Source organism: Corvus cornix, chromosome 27 (genome assembly GCF_000738735.6).
Source record: "Corvus cornix cornix isolate S_Up_H32 chromosome 27, ASM73873v5, whole genome shotgun sequence".
NCBI classification, from domain to species: Eukaryota; Metazoa; Chordata; class Aves; order Passeriformes; family Corvidae; genus Corvus; species Corvus cornix.
The window spans coordinates 3,040,060-3,056,622 of NC_046355.1; the positions used below are offsets into that span (position 1 = coordinate 3,040,060).

The 16,563-nt window shown below is 57.4% G+C and overlaps 2 protein-coding genes across 2 annotated transcripts; both read right to left on the bottom strand.

The window, feature by feature from the left end:
• Positions 1 to 289: 289 nt before the first annotated feature.
• LOC104698501 (somatotropin-like) lies at positions 290 to 4,548 on the bottom strand. Its single transcript, XM_039565562.1, has 5 exons — positions 4,443 to 4,548; positions 3,399 to 3,562; positions 2,642 to 2,758; positions 2,136 to 2,297; positions 290 to 543 (listed from the first exon to the last, which is right to left on the bottom strand). Exons 1-5 carry the CDS (start codon positions 4,450 to 4,452, stop codon positions 343 to 345), a joined length of 654 nt encoding a protein of 217 aa, XP_039421496.1. The 5' UTR covers positions 4,453 to 4,548; the 3' UTR covers positions 290 to 342.
• Positions 4,549 to 7,281: 2,733 nt separating this feature from the next.
• Positions 7,282 to 13,843, bottom strand: CD79B (CD79b molecule). Its single transcript, XM_039565944.1, has 6 exons — positions 13,673 to 13,843; positions 11,852 to 11,893; positions 10,680 to 10,988; positions 10,043 to 10,161; positions 9,726 to 9,767; positions 7,282 to 9,403 (listed from the first exon to the last, which is right to left on the bottom strand). Exons 1-6 carry the CDS (start codon positions 13,737 to 13,739, stop codon positions 9,305 to 9,307), a joined length of 678 nt encoding a protein of 225 aa, XP_039421878.1. The 5' UTR covers positions 13,740 to 13,843; the 3' UTR covers positions 7,282 to 9,304.
• Between the last annotated feature and the right edge of the window lie 2,720 nt (positions 13,844 to 16,563).

Genomic DNA, 16,563 nt, shown 5'->3' on the forward strand with positions numbered 1-16,563 from the left:
ATCCTCTGCCCAGCCCCTAATCCACCCCAAATTCCTCGCAGCTTCAAATTCAATCAAATTCTCAGACCCAAATCCCCCCTCCCCAGCCCCAAATACACCTCCCAGCCCCAAACCCTCACCCTCCAGCCCCAAATCCCCCTCCCCATGCCCCGAATCCTCATCCCCCGGTCCCAAATCCTCAGCCCCCAGCCTCAAATCCACCCCCAGCCCCAAATCCCCCCATGCCCTGGCGGCACCTCACCCCTCCCACCCCCTCGAACATCCCGTCTCCCCAAAAGCCAGACTCGTGTGGGCAGTAGCGGGTTTTATTCTCCAGTTTCCTCTCGCCGGAGCGGCGCGGGCTCAGAGGGCGCAGTTCCCCTCCCCGTAGCGCCGGCACCTCATCACCTTCAGGTAGGTCTCCACCTTGTGCAGGTCCTTTTTGAAGCACGCCAGCAGCCCGTAGTTCTTGAGCAGCGCGTCCTCGCCGCGCAGGTGGAGCTCGAATTTCTCGTAGGTGGGTCTGAGCACCTGCGCGCCCCGCGGGCCCTGCTCCTCCAGCTCCTGCGGGACAACGGGGACATTCCGGGAGAGGCGGGCCCGGGCAGGGGCAGCTCCCAGGGATAAACCTCCCGCCGAGCTCTGGGAGAGGTCAGGGGGATTCCCCGCCGCTCTTGAATGGGATTTCAGGGGTGGTTTTGGAGGCACAGGTGGGGGGGTGCCGCGGGTGATGCTGCACTGGGTGTGCCAGGGACACACGCGGGGCTGCGGGGAGGGAGGAGTGTCCGGGGGGGATTAGAATAAAGGCAAGATCGCAGGGTGTCTGTGCAGCCCCTCCAGCCAAGGAGATGGGCAAGTGCACAAATGATTCTCTCTTCCCCGACTTTCCCAAAGCTCTGAGCCAGCCCCACATCTCCATCTGGAGAACTTGAATCAGCCTCTCGCCCTGCTGTGCTCAGCAACAGAATGGTTTTGGTGGAGTAAAAAGTGTCATAAATGGGTGAAATAGGAAGATCTGTGTCGTTTCTGCGTGTGGCTTCCCAGTGCCCAAGCACACATGGAATGGAGAGCAAAATCTGCAGTGGTCCTGACTCCTTTGGTGCTTTCTCCAGCACAGAAGGTCTGTGTTTGCTCACAGGGCCTCACTTGCAGGGTTACTGAACTGCTAGGTGATGATACAAATACTGTCCAGGCTCATTTCTCACAGTTCAGCTTCAGGGTGATGCTGGCAGATAAACTTACAGAATAAGCATAACTGAAGGGTGTCCTGGCAGATAATGGGCAACTTAATTTAAAACAACAAACGCAAAATTAAGAAGACCTTAAAAGGGCTTATAGAGGAGAGGGAGAGTGACTTTTTACATGGGCAGATTGTGGCAAGACAAGGGGGAATGGTTTTAAACTAAAGGAGGGGAGATTCAGGTTAAGCCTCAGGAAGAAATTCCCCCCTGTGAGGGTGGGGAGGCCCTGGCACAGGGTGCCCAGAGCAGCTGTGGCTGCCCCTGGATCCCTGGCAGTGTCCCAGGCCAGGCTGGATGGGGCTTGGAGCAGCCTGGGACAGTGGGAGGTGTCCCTGCTCATGGCAGGGGTGGCACTGGGTGGGCTTTAAGGTCCCTTCCCACCCAATCCATTCTGGGATTCTCTGACAAGATCTTCCTTGGAGAGATCGCCCTCCAGCCCTCAGCTCCCTGGGTGTTGTATTAATGGAAGGGGGAAACATCAGAGCAAGTCCTTCCCTGCACAAAAATGTGTTTGTAAAATGTTGTGAGGTTGCAAACCTTGCAAAATTTGCCCTGTTTCAAAGTACTTTGCCTGGAGATGAAACAAATATTGAGCTGCTGCTTGTCTGGTGGATTCCAGCAACTGGGAATTCTTTGGTGCTGGGTTTGGAAAGATTTTGGATCGGTAAGGTTGCGATTCCTGGTGGGTTCTGCTCCCTGAGGGGCTGTGGCAGTGCTGGTGACACCTGTCCTGTGTCCTGCCCTCCCCAGTGATGGGACCTGTGTACTGGGGGGTCATGATCTTGTTATCTAAAGGGAAGCCAGGTCCAAAGGATGCCCTGTGGAAGGCGGGGAGATTTCTCATGGTCTGTGGATCCCTGAGGGTGCCCCGTGCCTGGGAGATCTCTGTTATTCCACAGTCATGCTGGGACTTACCCTCATCAGAGCTTGGATCCCTTCTTCCAGGTCCTTTAGCTTTTCATACACCCTGTCTGAGGTGCCAAAAACCAGGTTGTTTGTGAACACCTTGCTCAGGTACTGCACCGGGGTCAGCCAGGACTGGATGAGAACCAGGGAAAACCGGAGAAGCTCCATGTCCTGAAATTGAGGCAGGAAGGGGTCAAAGGTGAGTAGGTGTGGTGTTTGGTCAAGTGTCCTGCTCCTTCTGGAGCAGCCCGGAGTGACCCAGAGGGGGACACTGCTCCTGCAGCTTCGGTTTGCAGGCTGAGGGCACCCCCAGCCCCATGTCCTGTGCACAGCAGTGTTCCCATCCTGCAGCTGGAAATATGATCTGTGGCATAGCCCAGAGGAGTCTGCAGGGTTTAAATAGCAAAGAAGAGAGAGGAGGGCAGAAACACTGAAGGTCTCACAGGTGGAAGCCCTCTGATCCTGCAGTAGGGACTCTTCAAACAGGACTGTGCCTGCCCCAGGTCAGAACTCACCGATTTCTGCTGGGCATCCTCCTTCCCTGTGGGAGCAGGGATGGTTTCCGAGTAGCAATAGGCTACCTGGGAGTTTTTGTTGGTGTGCCTTTGGTCCTCTGGGATGTAGCTGCGTTCCTGTGGAGACATCCCAGATACACTCAGGTCTGCTGCCCATGGACTGGAGAAGAGCACAGAGAATTCCCAAGCTGAATTCCTGCACCATTCCTCTTAGCAAGGAATAAATGGGAGACAGGAGGTGCCTCTGGCCAGGGTGGAGAGCTGGGAAACAGGAGTTTGTGTGTTGGCACAACAGCTGCCCTGAAGGCCTCCCTCTGCCCAGGGCAAGGTGCTGGGCACAGAACACTGGGACAGGCTCTCCCAAGGAGGAGATGATCCCCAGGGACAGCCCGTGCCAAAGGGACAGCCCGTGCCAGCTCCTGGGCAGCAGCAGACACTTGGTGGCTTTAAGCTCTCAGACCCTCCCAGGAACAGAGGTGACCAACACAGGGAAGTCCTGCAAAATATCTGTGCCACCTCCCAGCTGCTCCTGTGCAGGGTCTGGACGCAGGTGGGAATGGCCCCAAGGAGGAGTCAGAGGGGGGACAGAGAGGTGACAGTGTCCAGGCTGCTGGGACACAACCTGCCCTATCCTGTTAAGATTCTTTCTCCTCCCTGAGAGGTGGCAAAGACACCAACAGCTGGGAATTCTCTGGGATTCCACAGTCCTGGAGCCATCAGGCAAACAGAGGAGGTGGCCTGAGGCCACAGCACTCACAAACTCCTTGTAGGTCTCGGCAGCCAGGAGGTGAAGGTGCTGAGCCCTCAGCACAGCGTTGGCAAACAGGCTGGAGAGGGGCATGGCCGGGAAGGTGGCAGCTGGCTGTGGCCACTGCAGGCCCAGGGTGATCACGGCAATGGCCAGAGGAGAGAGCCAGGACCCTGCAAAGTGGAGAGGAAGGTGTTGGGAGTCCCTGGGGACTGTTCTGAGCACAAGGTGGCACCTGGGGATTCATTCCCAGCCTGTTCTGCCCATGCTGGATCCACGCTCACCTTCCCTGGTGCCCTGTTGGACACTATGGGTGAGCTCCGCCCTCCCCAAAATCGAGGGAGACCCTTTCACTGGACCTGCCCTCGGGGCTGGGGCTGCTCCCAGTGTGACCAGCAGCGTCTTCCTGGCTGGAATTGTGGTTGCTCTGTGAAAACCAAGGGGTGTCCCTGTGGTTTTCCCTGACACATTCATGTTTTCCCCTAGGCCTTGTCCCTGCCCTCTCTGGGACAAGAGCTGGTGGCATCACCTGTCCTGTGACCAGCTGCTTTTGATCCCTGGGTCACACCTTTAGGATTTGGGGATCTTGGTCAAGCCTCAAGGTTTTCAGCCCGTGACATCCAACACAGGTGCCTCCTGTGCTCACACAGACCACAAAGCTCATCTCAAACAAAGAGCCTTAGGAGGGGGAATGCCCCGGAGCCTGTAGGACTTGGACATAAGCATTAGACATCATCCTCATCCCTGTCTGAAGCTTGGAATATGAGTTTTAATATCCCTGCTAATATTTATAATAATACAATTATTTGTAATAACAACTATTATAACTGGGGCTTGATCTCCTTACCCATTTTAGGTTAAAGATTAATTCATGGATTAAAGTCACACTGGAGGGAAATGTTTTCTTTTTCATGGATTTAGAAGTTGCCATATTTTAATTTAGGGATGGCAAGGAGTGTGTGCAGCCCACCACAGAACCAGCCCGTCATCATCATCTCCTGTCACCCTACACACCCAGCACTGGGAATCCCTTAAAACGGAAATAAAAAATACCTGGAGCCATTTCTGCTGGTGAGTTGCTCAGGTGTGGCTTGGTTGTGAATGTTTCCTCCTTTCACCTGGTGAAGGAAACTGTGGAGCCCCCCTTATATAGCAGGGGGTCTGTTTAAAATGGATCTGTTTAAAATGGATCTGTGTGTCCATGCTCACAACAACAGCTCTGCACTTTCCCCCTGCATAAATGCACAAGTGCTCACGGTGGTGCTACCTCATCACAGGCACTTTCACAGATGTGCAGCTTGGGGAGCTTTGTTTGCCTCGGGCTGAGACCAGTGCTCCGTGATTTCACCATATTCTCCTGTTTATTGCAATTAAAAGTTTCCTCATCACGGCAAGACCCATCCCAGATCAGATCATGGTGGAATTGGTTGTGTCCTCCTGATGTTGCTGCCTGGCTCTTCAGCCTTGGCCCGCAGTTCACGGGGCTGACCGGCCAGCTCGGGACATTTCTGGCTCAAAGCAAGTGGCAAGTGGCACCAGGAGAGGTTTGGGTTGGATATTAAGGAGAAGTTCTTCCTGAAAGGGTGTCCAGCCCTGGCACAGCTGCCCAGGGCAGTGGTGGAGTCCCCATCCCTGAAGGGATTTAAAAGCTGTGTGGATGTGGCACGTGGGGACATGGGGCAGTGGTGGCCTCGGCAGTGCTGGGAATGGTTGGACTGATGATCTCAGAAACCTTTTCTAACCTAAAGGATTCCATAATTCTGTGATGTTTTACTCTCTGTTGTTCATGGGGATAGAGCTGGCTGGATGTTGTCAGATGAATCCCCTTTCTGCCAAGGAATTGCTTCCAATTTCTCCCAAAATGTCAGAAGTTCAGCAAACATTTTAGGGGAGCTGGTTTGTCACAGGTGTGACAAGGAGCTCCTGCCCTGGGGCTGGTTTGGATTCCAACCTGCCCAATGCAAATCCAGAGCTCAGGGAGCTTTCTCTGATCCTCAGCTCGACAAGGCTGTGGGAAAACCTGGTGACGAGCATCTTCCTGCTGCTGCCTGAGATGCAAACGTGAAATACCATGGGATTAAGGAGGGGGATGGTGTGGAAAGGAGATAGGAAGGATGGGGAAGAGGACATGGGGAAGAGAATCAGAGAATCACGGAGTGGTTTGGGTTGGAAAGGACCTTAAAGCCCACCCAGTGCCACCCCTGCCATGGGCAGGGACACCTTCCACTGTCCCAGGCTGCTCCCAGCCCCGGCCAAGCTGACCTTGGATGAGAGAGGACACAGCCCATCCATCCCTGCTTTTGAGAAAAACAAGACAGAACCTGGGATGGGCGGCTCTAGGGAGTACTTAAAGGACTTTTACTCCCCATAAAGCCCCCCCTCCCCCCGCCACTGCTTTGGCCTTTGTCTGGTGTTCAGGGACTGTCCCGTGTCGGGAGGTCATTTGGCTCCCCCAGGCCCCGCGTTTGCTGTGTGTGGCTCCGGTTTCCAAGCAGCAGCATCACCCCCGGAGCGGCTGGAGCTGCTGGAGCCGAGGGTGGAGAGCTGCTCCATAAACATGAGGGAGAGCGGGGCTGTTCCGAGAAGCCCCCGGGTGTTGCTGCTGGAGACGCGGTGGTGTCACAGGGAAATGTCAGTGCCGGCAGCAGAGGGAACAGCGGGTCCTGCCGCTATCAGGTGTCCCGTCACCCCGGAGCGGCAACATCTGGGCGTGTTTTTGTGTTTTCTACTCCAGGTCGTGTTTAGATCTGCCAGCACTGGTGAGGGACGAGCCGAGCCGCAGCTCGCAGCCCAGCCCTGGGTGGCGGTGCTGTGTCACCGCAGCTCCTGCGTGTCCTGCGCAGCTCCGGCGGTGACAGCGGTGCTAAATCCACATAATTTGTGCCGCAGCCAGCACGGAGGGGCCGGGCTGATCCGGGCCGGGCTCCCCGAGGCTGGGTTTGTCCCCGGCGCTGTCTGGGCAGTCAGTGAGGCAGAAGCGGCGCGGGCAGCGCGTGATGAGCGCCGGGCGGGCACAGCCGCGGGCACAGCCGCGGTTGCATAAGCGGCTCTCAAACCTCAGCCGGGCCATCTTCTGGCTCTCCAATTCCTGCATTTCCAACCCAGAGCATCCCATCTAAAGCAGCGTCACACGCCGCGATTTCCGCATTCCTTGGAAGAGGAAAAAAACCTTCAGTTCTCTTCAGGATGGTCCCGTGTCCACCCACCTTTCCCTTGCATTTAAACAAGAGAAACAGCTTTTCCTGGAGGCACCGTGCGCTCCCGGCATCCTGGTGATCCCCAGCCGGGGGGAGTCCCGACCGAGGAGCTGCTGCTGGCCCACAGCCCGGCTCTGCAGAGGGTTCAGGGTGTTGGGAGTTATCTCTCCTAACTCACTGCTCCGAGGGGAAATTCCATTTCAGCTTTACGGGGGTTATTTACCGGAGCTGGAACTGCCGGGTTTCACTGAACTCATGTGGAAAGATGAGGCTGAACCGCCAGGTTCAGTTCCCCAGGACTGCAACCCTGCCTGAGCACCCCAATGGGAAACAGGGATTTTCCCTCCCTACAATTCCCTGCAAGGAGGTTGCAGCCGGGGGGGGTGGGGGGGGGTGGGGGTGGGGGCGATCTCTTCTCCCAAGAACAAGAGGAAGCAGCTGGGCCAGGGGAGGTTTGGGTTGGATATGAGGGAAAATTCCTTCCCTGAAAGGGTGTCCAGCCCTGGCACAGCTGCCCAGGGCAGGGGTGGAGTCCCCATCCCCGGGGGGATTTAAAAGCCCTGTGGATGTGGCACTTGGACAGGGGTCAGTGGTGGCCTCGGCAGTGCTGGGGGACACAATGATCTTGGAGGGCTTTTCCAACCTGAGTAATCCCATGATTCTGTGACAGGAATCAGGACAAAATACAGAGCCTGGACTGTAAATCCTGGTATATTTATTTACATTAAATGTGTTTTAAACACAGGCCACTCTCAGTATAGAATGAGACCAAACCCCATCTCCAGGCTCCTTAGAAACTACTCCAAGCATTTCAAATAAACCAACAACAGTACAGAAATATTTATTTACTTCTGGCATTTTAAAGGAAGCCAAAGCCCTGGGCTGAGGGAGCAGCAAAGCAGGACTGGGTTCACCAAAACTGCTTTTGACACCAGGGGTTCCTCACCAGGTGCAAACAGCAAATTTTCTCTATTTTTTGTATCATTCTGTTCAGTCACTTAAGTGAGCTGTTTACACAGATCTGAGGAGTCTGTTGGGAGCTGGGAAGGCCAGAAAAAACTTCCCTCTTCCATTTGGAAACTGAAAACAAGGAATGCAGGGATGAGCTCTGCTAGTCTTAAAATCTTGGCAAACGTGGAAACCAGGAACAGCCAGTTCTTTTCTCTCTGTGTGAATGCTCCTTTTTTTAATTAACCAATTTTATAAGTAAAATATGCCTGAATTACTTACATATATATGTGGCAGAACTAATTTGGGGTAGTTTTATTGAACTAGTAAAAATCAATTTTAAAATGCTGGTTTTGTGCAGTTTAAACTGAATCCCAGTTTTCCACCAAGGTAAACAAGAACCATCCTGTTACTTCTGAAAAGCCCTTTTTGCTTGGAATTTTACCCTTCTCTGGCTGTTTTTGTGGGGCAGAGCAGTTGCAGGAGCTGCTTGGAGCCCAAAATGTCATGAACCATCAGGGCACAGAAGCCTTGGGCTCTCTGAGAGGGGACAGTTTAGCCACAATGCCCTTGTCACCCTTGTCCAGCCAAGCCCCCAACCCCACTGTGCCCCCCCAGCCCTGGTTTGGGTGCCCAGCTGGCCCCGAGCCCACCACCCTCAGCTGCTGCTGCCACACCAAGATAATTTAATTACAAACCCAGTCTCCAGATGTTTTTGAGCTTCTCCTTCGAGACCAGATGTAGCTGAGAGTGGAGCTGCTGGCCCTGGGCCTCATTCTCCTGCTTTGGATCCTGGTGATTGTCTCATCCCAAGCTGATGTTTTGGGACTGTGGAGGTCCCCCTCAGGAGCCTCATGTCTGCTCTTGGTTTTCCATCCCTGCCCGCCCTCAGGGGGAAGTTTGAAGGGGTGAAGTTTGGTTTCTAGCTGAGCTGGACCTTCTAAAAGCTGCTCGTCATTCCCAAGAAATCAGCACCAGGGTTATGGGACACCCCTGGAAGGGGCACGGCAGGAGCAGGATGAGGATTTACCCATTACCTTTATTAGGGCTTCGAAAGCAGTTGGAGGTTTGTGTCCCACAATTTCCAACTTTCCCCGATGTTCTGAGGCCACAGTGTCCCTCACCATGGGGTGACCTTGTGACAGGGGCCAGCTCTTGCCTGGGGAGCAGCAAGCCTTTGGGCGAGACCCTTCTCCCCAGCTTTTCCGTAGTCTTTGGAGAAAAAGAGGTGCTTTTGGAGGATCCTCCACCTCCACCTCTGCCAGCTGGGCCTGTGGACACATCCGTGGCTTTGACAGCTGAAGAGTGGCCCCAAATCCGCTTCTCACAACACCCACACGGTGCTGCTGGCAGCGTCCTTGCAGTGCTTGGTCCTGTCCTTCCCGGGGTGGTGGGCTTGGAGGAGACCCCTCATTCCCAGTCCTTCCATGGCATTGACCAGGCTGGAGCTCAGTGCTGGGCGTGGGGCTGCCCAGGCTGTGGGACCAGCTCGCTACTGGGGGGATCACAGGTGGCTCCTAATTGCTACAGAGGTTTAGGGGTTGGTCAGCGGGGCAGGGACAGCGACAGCCGGGGCAGGGCAGCCTCGGGTACACAGCCCGGACACGTGAGCGCCCCAGGGCAGCAGGGTCCCAGCCCTGAGCTGGGCTGTGCAGGTGTTGGCAGCCTGGGACAGCAGCCCGGGATCCAGGCAGAGCCGTGCTCCGGGGGATCCGTCCCCACGGGGGCTGGCAGGGTGCTGGCAGGGCCTGGCAGAGGGCGCAGGACCCCTCACTCTTCACCTGGGTGCTCCCCCACTGTCCACTTGGCCTTCACGTCCCGGAAAGGAGTGATGTCCTCGTAGGTGGCCATCTGCTCCACCTCCAGCCCCTGCAGCAACCACAAGGAGGGTGAGACACGGGAGGAGGCTCCAGCCACAGCACATCCCTTGGGACACCCAGCTGGGGACCCTCCCAGGCTGTTCCCCCTGAGGCTGGAGCAGCTTCTGACAGGGAGAGGGGATGGAGAGCTTGGATGTTGGATGTGCACGGGGTGCTCCTTGGGGCAGCTCGTCACAGCTGATGGGTAACTCGGGAGGAAGGTGCCCAGATCCTCCTCCCAAGGAGGGGGCCCCAGCAGACACCCAGCAAGGGCACCACCCCTGTGTCAAGGCTTGCGGTGACATTAGGGAGGTCCTGCTGTCATTAATTACCTCATAGGTGTGGTCCTCCTCCGGGCTTTTCTTCTCTTCACCCTACAGAGAGGACAGTCACAGGTTGGTGTCAGCGCCCACCAGGATCCCCTGTCCCCAGCCTTGGTCCTCCAGGCCAGGTCCCACCGCTTCCACAGGCAAATCCATGGAGTCCCACACAGCGTCTGAGATGGTTTTTTCCCCACTTCAGACATGCACGTTCCCACCCACAACCCCAACCCCATCCCATGCCCAGGACTGGCGTGCCTGGGATGCACTGTGGGACACTGCTGAGCGCATCTGGGGACATCCCCTCTGCTGCAGGCACTGCCACTGACCTTATCTAGGAAGATGAGGATGGGGATGCTGATGAAGATGATGAGCAGGATGGACTGGATGATGATGATGGCGTCTTTCAGCGTGTTCCTGTTCTGGACCTGCTTGATGCTGCTGGTACCTGGCAGCGACAGCACAGGGAGAGCCCAGGTGTCACCTCTATGCCAGGCTGCAGGGAGAGGGACGAGCTCGCCACGGCCAGAGTGTGTCACCAAGGGGCGATCTGGGGACCAGGGTGACCTGTCCTCTGCACTGGGAGAGACCAGAGCCCTGCAGCTGCCCCCAGGATTGGCATCAGGGATCAGCTCTGGGGTGGGACACCTTGGACAGCACCCAGCAGTCACCAGGAGCAGGACAAACCGGATTTGTTGGAAGAACATGTCCCTGGGGGGTGTTTTTTGCAGGATGGACATGCCAGGGCAGACCCAGGGAGGTTCTCCTGCTCCTTGGGGCCAGCAGTGAGGAACAGAACCTCTGTAGTGCCATGGAGCACCCACAGCTGGGTCTGAGAGGGTCCCACCAGCACAGGGAGGGGAGGAGGTGTGGGAGCACCATATGGGGTTCATATGGAGGGGAAAATGGGAGAGGAGGAGAAAAAGCATCTCCTGGCGCGCAGGAGGACGGGGAGCTGCCGCTCACCCATGACCCGCAGCTCTGTCCCACATGAGTGCAGCTCCTCCTTCTTCTCCAGGTCCTTCCTGTCACACACGTAGATCCCGTTGTCCTCGTAGGTGGCCCTGAAGAGGGTGAGGTTGATGGAGCTGTTTGTCCTCTCGATGCTGTAGCTGGGTGTGCTCTGATCCAGCACAGAGAAGTCATTCCTGTCCTCTGCTGTCTTGTACCACTTCATGGTCTGGGGCTCCTGGGAGTAGCAGATGAAGTGGACGGGCATGTTCTTCCTGATGGCCACGTACCGCGGGTTCTGGTGCACCGGGGGACACCTGTCACCTGCAGGGGACAGGGCTGTCACTGCGGCCACCCCCATGAGAGCCCCCCCAGCACCTCCCAAACAAAGAGCTTCCCATTTCCATGCTGCTTTTGAGCATCCAGCTTGGTTTTGGTGAATTATCCTCATCCCAGGCTCCCCAGGGAACGGTCCCAGCCCCGAGGCTGCCAGAGCTGCAGGAGCGCTGGGACAGCGCTGCCAGGGATGCCCAGGGTGGGGTTGTTGGGGTGTCTGGGCAGGGCCAGGCTGGGACTGGCTGATCCCGGGGGTCCCTTCCAATCAGGATATTCCAGGATTCTATAAAATCTGAGGCTTTTGGTGGAAGTCTGCTTTTAATGGAAACTCCAATTTTCCGTGGGAGTAGCTTTGCTCCAGTACTTCTGTCCTGCTTCCACCCCTCTCTGGGCACATTTAGTTAATCCCAGCTCCAAAATTACAGATGGTGGAATCCCAACTGGTTTCTCTCTTGCTTCCACTTTTTTTTTTTTTTTGCCTTTTGCTCTATTTTGTATTTTTTTGGCCATGTTTTAGTCCCAGGGTGGTGACTTTGAGAGCCTGTTTGGGTTGCAGAGGTCACCCCTAGAGCACTGTGGGTGGCACAAGGACAATGGCACAAGTGCTGTGGCACAAGCCCAGTGCTGGTCCCAGCTCGGGACCCATGCAGAGGGAAAACCTGTTGGTGCTCAGGAAAGACACAGAGCCAGCCTTGCAGAGGGAGAGGAAGGTGCAGGGTTGGGGATGTCACAGCCTGGGAATGGCTTCTGTGTGGGGCAGGGCCTGTGGGTGGTGGGACAGTGGCTCTGAGGGGACAGGAGGGACCCTGGGGGACACAGGCAGGGGAAGAGCCCAGCAGATCTGAGGGTACCTGTGTTGTTCCTGGTGTTGTCCTTCTCTGCTGAGGTCCCACCTGCAAGACAGGAGAAGGGCCCTGAGATCGTGGCCAGGAGCCCACGAGGGTGTCCCCAGGGGGATGGACATGCCCTGGGCCCTTCGTGCCCACTCCACCTGGGACGGAGCTCTGAGGAGCAGCAACGCAGCCCTGCTCAGAGGGCCTGGGGCAGTGCAGATTTGGGTACAAACCCTTCTGTTTCCATCCTCTCTCCTGAAAGTTTTCCAGGTTGTTTCCTGGTTGATACCCCAGGGAAACCTGCTCTCTATAATGTCCCTGAGGCTGCCACCTCTCGGGAAGGCTCCGGATACTCCCAGCTCTGCATTTCCACTCTCCGAACCAACCAGAAACCCTTCCCTGCTGGCATTTCCTGGGCTCGGAGCCCTGCAATGGCCAGGGGCTCACAGATCCTGGGGCCACGCAGCCCCCTGGGACAAGGTCTGTGTGTTGGTGCTGTGGGACATGCACTGCAGGAAGCGGGGTGAGGTGGGGACCCCCCAGCACCCACGGGTGCCCTGCCTGCAGCTCCAGTGCCCCTGGGCCTGGTTCCTCTTGCTGCAGCTGGGCAGGAAGCCCCAGCCCTGTTTACTGCCCCGCTTGAGCGCCCAGCTCCCTCCTCTCGATGGAGATTCACCAAACCTCCCCTGCAAACCTCCCCTGCAAACCTCCCCCTCCCCAGGAGGAGAAGAAGGAACAGAAAAAGAAGAAGAAGAAGAAGAAAGGTTCAATTCCCCAGCCTGTGGTTGTGCCACCCTCCTGCAGATCCCTGGGACTTCCTGGCTTGGACAGGGGCTCCTCTCATTTCCCCAGAGCCACTTCCAGATCCCTGCTGCCCTGTTCACCTTCGGCACTGACACCTCTGCAGGCAAATCCTCCCTTCCAGCCCCGTTCCATTTTTTTCCAGGATGGGAGATGCCCTTTGTCCTGGCTGTGCATGGGGTGTGTGTCCCTGTCACCCGCAGTGCCACTGGCCAGGTTCTCTTGGCGTTTCTAAAGGAGGACCAGGCTGGTCCCTCACACCCCTCCAAGTCAGGAGTTCCACTGCAGCCACAGGTGGGCTGAACTTCCCCCGTCCTCCCCTGAAGTCGTCATGAGAGCCAAGTTCAAACCTTGCAGCCTCTAATCCATGCTGGACTTGTGTGGCCACTACAGAAACCCTTTAAATGCCCTTTGTCCCGTGGGCACACGTTTCCCTCCGAGAGCGGGATCTGCTGCAGGTTCTCGTGGCTGTCCCTGCACCAGGCAAGAGGAGCTGGAAGGGGATGGGAGCCACGTCCTGGGTTTTGCTGCTGCTTCTCCAAGGGGAACAGCGCAGGGATGTTCACACAGACCCCACAAATCACCCTAAAAGCCTTTTTCCTCCCATTTCTCCTCCGCTTGTGGGCACTGAACCCCACAGAGCAGAGATGTGGCTTGGCCATGGCCTCAGCGATGTGCCAGCCCCATCCCCAGGCCTCTGAGAGCAATAAATGGTTAAAAAAACCTCAACAACCCTTCTTTCCTGCCACCTGCAGCCCCAGCCACGCCGGCGCTGCAGCCGCTCGGCCAAAGCCACCTGCCTGCCCCAGAACGCACCCCGAGGGAAGCAAAACCCAGACCCAGGGCAGGCACTGGGCTCCGAGCCCTGCGTGCCCTGCTGGGCTCCCCGGGAGCCTCCCAGCACAGAGCAGGGCTGGGAGAGACCAGCACAAAGCTTAAAATTAATGGCCCGAGAGGCAGAGCTGGGGCAAGCCCCCGAGCAGGGGACACAGCCCGGGGCATTGTCCTGGCTCCGTGCAAACCCCGTTTGGTGCCTACCTGTGAGCAGAGCCAGCAGCCCGAGGGTCACCGGGAGCAGCCAGAGCCTCGTGCCCACATCAGCCATATTTCAGTGCCCGGGGCAGGGAAACATCCACGCTTTGCTTCTGCAGAAACAGCGGCTGCTCCCACTGCCCTGGCCCAGTGCCTAAAAATGGCAGAGCTGCTGCTCTGTGCACGGCCCCTTTCCTGCTCATGTAAATCCTCCCCGCCGGGGACTTTCCCTCGGGGCTGGTTTTGAATGCGGTGCAGACGCTGGGGCGGCCGTGCCTGAGGGCTGGGCACCATCCAGCCCCGGGTCCCCGGGCACTGGCCATCCTCCTGTCCCTGGGCACCATCCAGCCATGGGTCCCCGGGCACTGTCCATGCTCACATCCCTGGGCACTGTCCACCCTCCTGTCTCTGGGCACTGTCCGTCCTCCTGTCCCCGGGCACCATCCAGCCCCGGGTCCCTGGGCACTGTCCAGCCTGTGTCCCTGGGCTTCATCCATCCCCATGTCCCCGGGCACTGTCCATGCTCACATCCCTGGGCACCATCCACCCTCGTGTCCCCAGGCTGTGCTCCCTGTGGTGCCAACATTCCCTGGAGGTGGCCAGGACGGGTGTGGATCTGCAGCGGAGCTGGGGGTGAGCCCATCTGCACAGCAGGGGATGCCAAAGCTGGGCTGAGCATGGGATGTGCCCAGGAGTGGTGCTGCCTGGCCACATCCCTGTGGGGACAGGATGGGGGTGACACCCCCAGGGTGTCCCCCCAGCTCCACAGGTCCCCCCCAGGGTGTTTGGCCTGAAGGGGATGGGCAGGGATTGATGCTGGCCCCGTAGCCAAGGGTTGCAGCAGGGATGGGATAAGAATAGGGGATGTTTGTGGGGTTGCTTGTTATGGAGTGCAGCGGGATGGGTCCCCCAGCTCCCATCCCTGCAGCCCAGGGACTCCAGAAATCTAAAATCACAGAAGTGTGAATCAATCACAAAATCATTATGGTTTGAAAAGGCCTTTAGGATCGCCAGCCCAGCAGCACCACCATGATCACCACTAACCCAGGGCCTCAAGTGCCTCATCCACACGTGTTCTGAGCGCTTCCAGGGAGAAGACGAGAGGGGGAAATGGCCAAAATAAGGAGCCCCTTGAGTGCCAGCTATGTCCACCCGTGTTCCACGCCCCATTTGCCACTTCCAAGAGCCTTCTCCATGAAACCTGTGAGCCAGCCAGGCCCCAGGGAAGCACAAGGAGCCCCCCAAGGTGAGCTCTGGTGCAGAAACAGAAACAGTTTCCCCCAGGCCCTGCCCCCCTGGCTGGGCTCGTTACCAGCTGGGGGTGAGCACTGAACTGTAACTCCAGTGAAAAACACCTTTGGGTACTTCTGCCAGTCGTGTTGGTCCCCAGAGCCCAGTGCCACTGCCCGGGGCCTCCCCAAACCTTCATCTTCTGCAAGCTGGGTGGGTTTTTGCCAGTTCTGAGCATGTGATGGGTGCCGGGAACCAGCCCCAGCCTGACTTTGCATGCAAAGGGACAGGAAGCCAGACAAATAAAGTTTTCCAGAGAAAAAACGGCTCCATCAGGGAAAGATGATGGGAGAGGTGCCTTCTCCTGGTGCTGTACAGGATCCCTGCTGCCACCACCCCTGGGTCTGGCTGGAGGAGCAGAGCCTGGCCCTGGTATCCCAGCAGGGCAAAGGGAAGGGATGCCCACGTGCTTGGCAGGCTTTGCAGGGGTTTTTATCAGGCTCTGGGGCTGCAGATGGGAGCTGGGATGCTGGAGGTGCCCTGTGGGGTAAAACCAGGAGTGGGGCACAGACTGAAGAGGGTTTGCAGTGACAGTGGCCAAATCACCCCCTGAGCTGCCCGTGGGCTCCTTGGCACCCTTGAAAGGCTCAGAGGGGCTCGGTGTCCCCTAAGGCCCCTGTGCTTACAGCACCCATGATGTGGGGTGTAGGGGGACCCACGGGGAGTGTCCCATGTCCCCACGCCTCTTCCCCTGGGCCACTGTGGCTCCACAGCTCCCAGAGCAGAGTCACAGCCGGCAGCAGCGCCTTCCCCACTGTCCCCAGCCCATCCCTATGCATTGGGGTTTGGGTTTCACCCACAGGTGGGTGGGCTCTGCCCCTGCAGCCCCTGCGTGGCACAGGCTGCTCTGCACCTGGATTACACCAGCCCTGGGACGAGCTGTTCCAGCAGCAACGAAAACAGTGGCGAGGCCGAGCCGTGGCCCCTGGGGACGTCAGTGGGGCCCAGGGGCGGCTCCTCGCTGACGCAGAACCTGCTTCACCCACCCTGTCCTCTCCCAGTGATGTTCACCTGCTCCCATGTGGCTGTTGGGGTGGGGTTGGAGCCTGGTGTGGGGCAGCTTGGGGGGATTGAACCTCCTCCAAACCCTCCTCTGTCCTTGGGGGAGCCCACAGCAGCATCTCCTGTGGCTCCTGGAGTCTACGAGCACCGAGGGCTCCAGGGGATGGGAACATGAGCAGAGCAGAAGCTCTGGGAGCTGGGTTGGAGGTCCCAAGGGACAGCCCTGGGGGCCTCCTGTGCAGGATGAGATCCCCAGGCCCTGCTGAGGTTGACAGGTCCAAGGCCAAGCACAGGGAGCAAAGGGAAGGGGTGTTCACCCCTCCCAGTGCAGGGAAAACATTTCCCCCCCCAGCACACCCAGTATCGTAATAACAGATCATTTACAGTTGTTTATTGTAAGAAATGTACAAAGAAAAACAGCTTTAGCTCACACAAACCCTGCTCTGGGGCATTTCCCCATCCCCGACGACACAAACGTAGAAGCAGCATCAATTGTGAACCACGATCCGGGCAGGGACTGCTGTGCCAGGGATGCTTCCCATGGAAACACCAGCGACAGCAGCTCCAGCTCCTGCTCCAGGGAGCACCGACATGGAAATGAGAGC

Bases quoted from the DNA above. Each gene is read 5' to 3' on its own strand.
- LOC104698501 (XM_039565562.1), bottom strand. The intron at 2,298-2,641 runs GTGAGTTCTGAC...CCTCAATTTCAG, and splicing joins AGGATGCCCAGCAGAAATCG to GACATGGAGCTTCTCCGGTT. The intron at 544-2,135 runs GTAAGTCCCAGC...GTTGTCCCGCAG, and splicing joins GGATCCAAGCTCTGATGAGG to GAGCTGGAGGAGCAGGGCCC.
- CD79B (XM_039565944.1), bottom strand. From the start codon at position 13,739: ATGGCTGATGTGGGCACGAGGCTCTGGCTGCTCCCGGTGACCCTCGGG. The intron at 10,162-10,679 runs GTGAGCGGCAGC...TGTCGCTGCCAG, and splicing joins GACAGAGCTGCGGGTCATGG to GTACCAGCAGCATCAAGCAG. The intron at 9,404-9,725 runs GTAATTAATGAC...TGGTTGCTGCAG, and splicing joins AGGAGGACCACACCTATGAG to GGGCTGGAGGTGGAGCAGAT.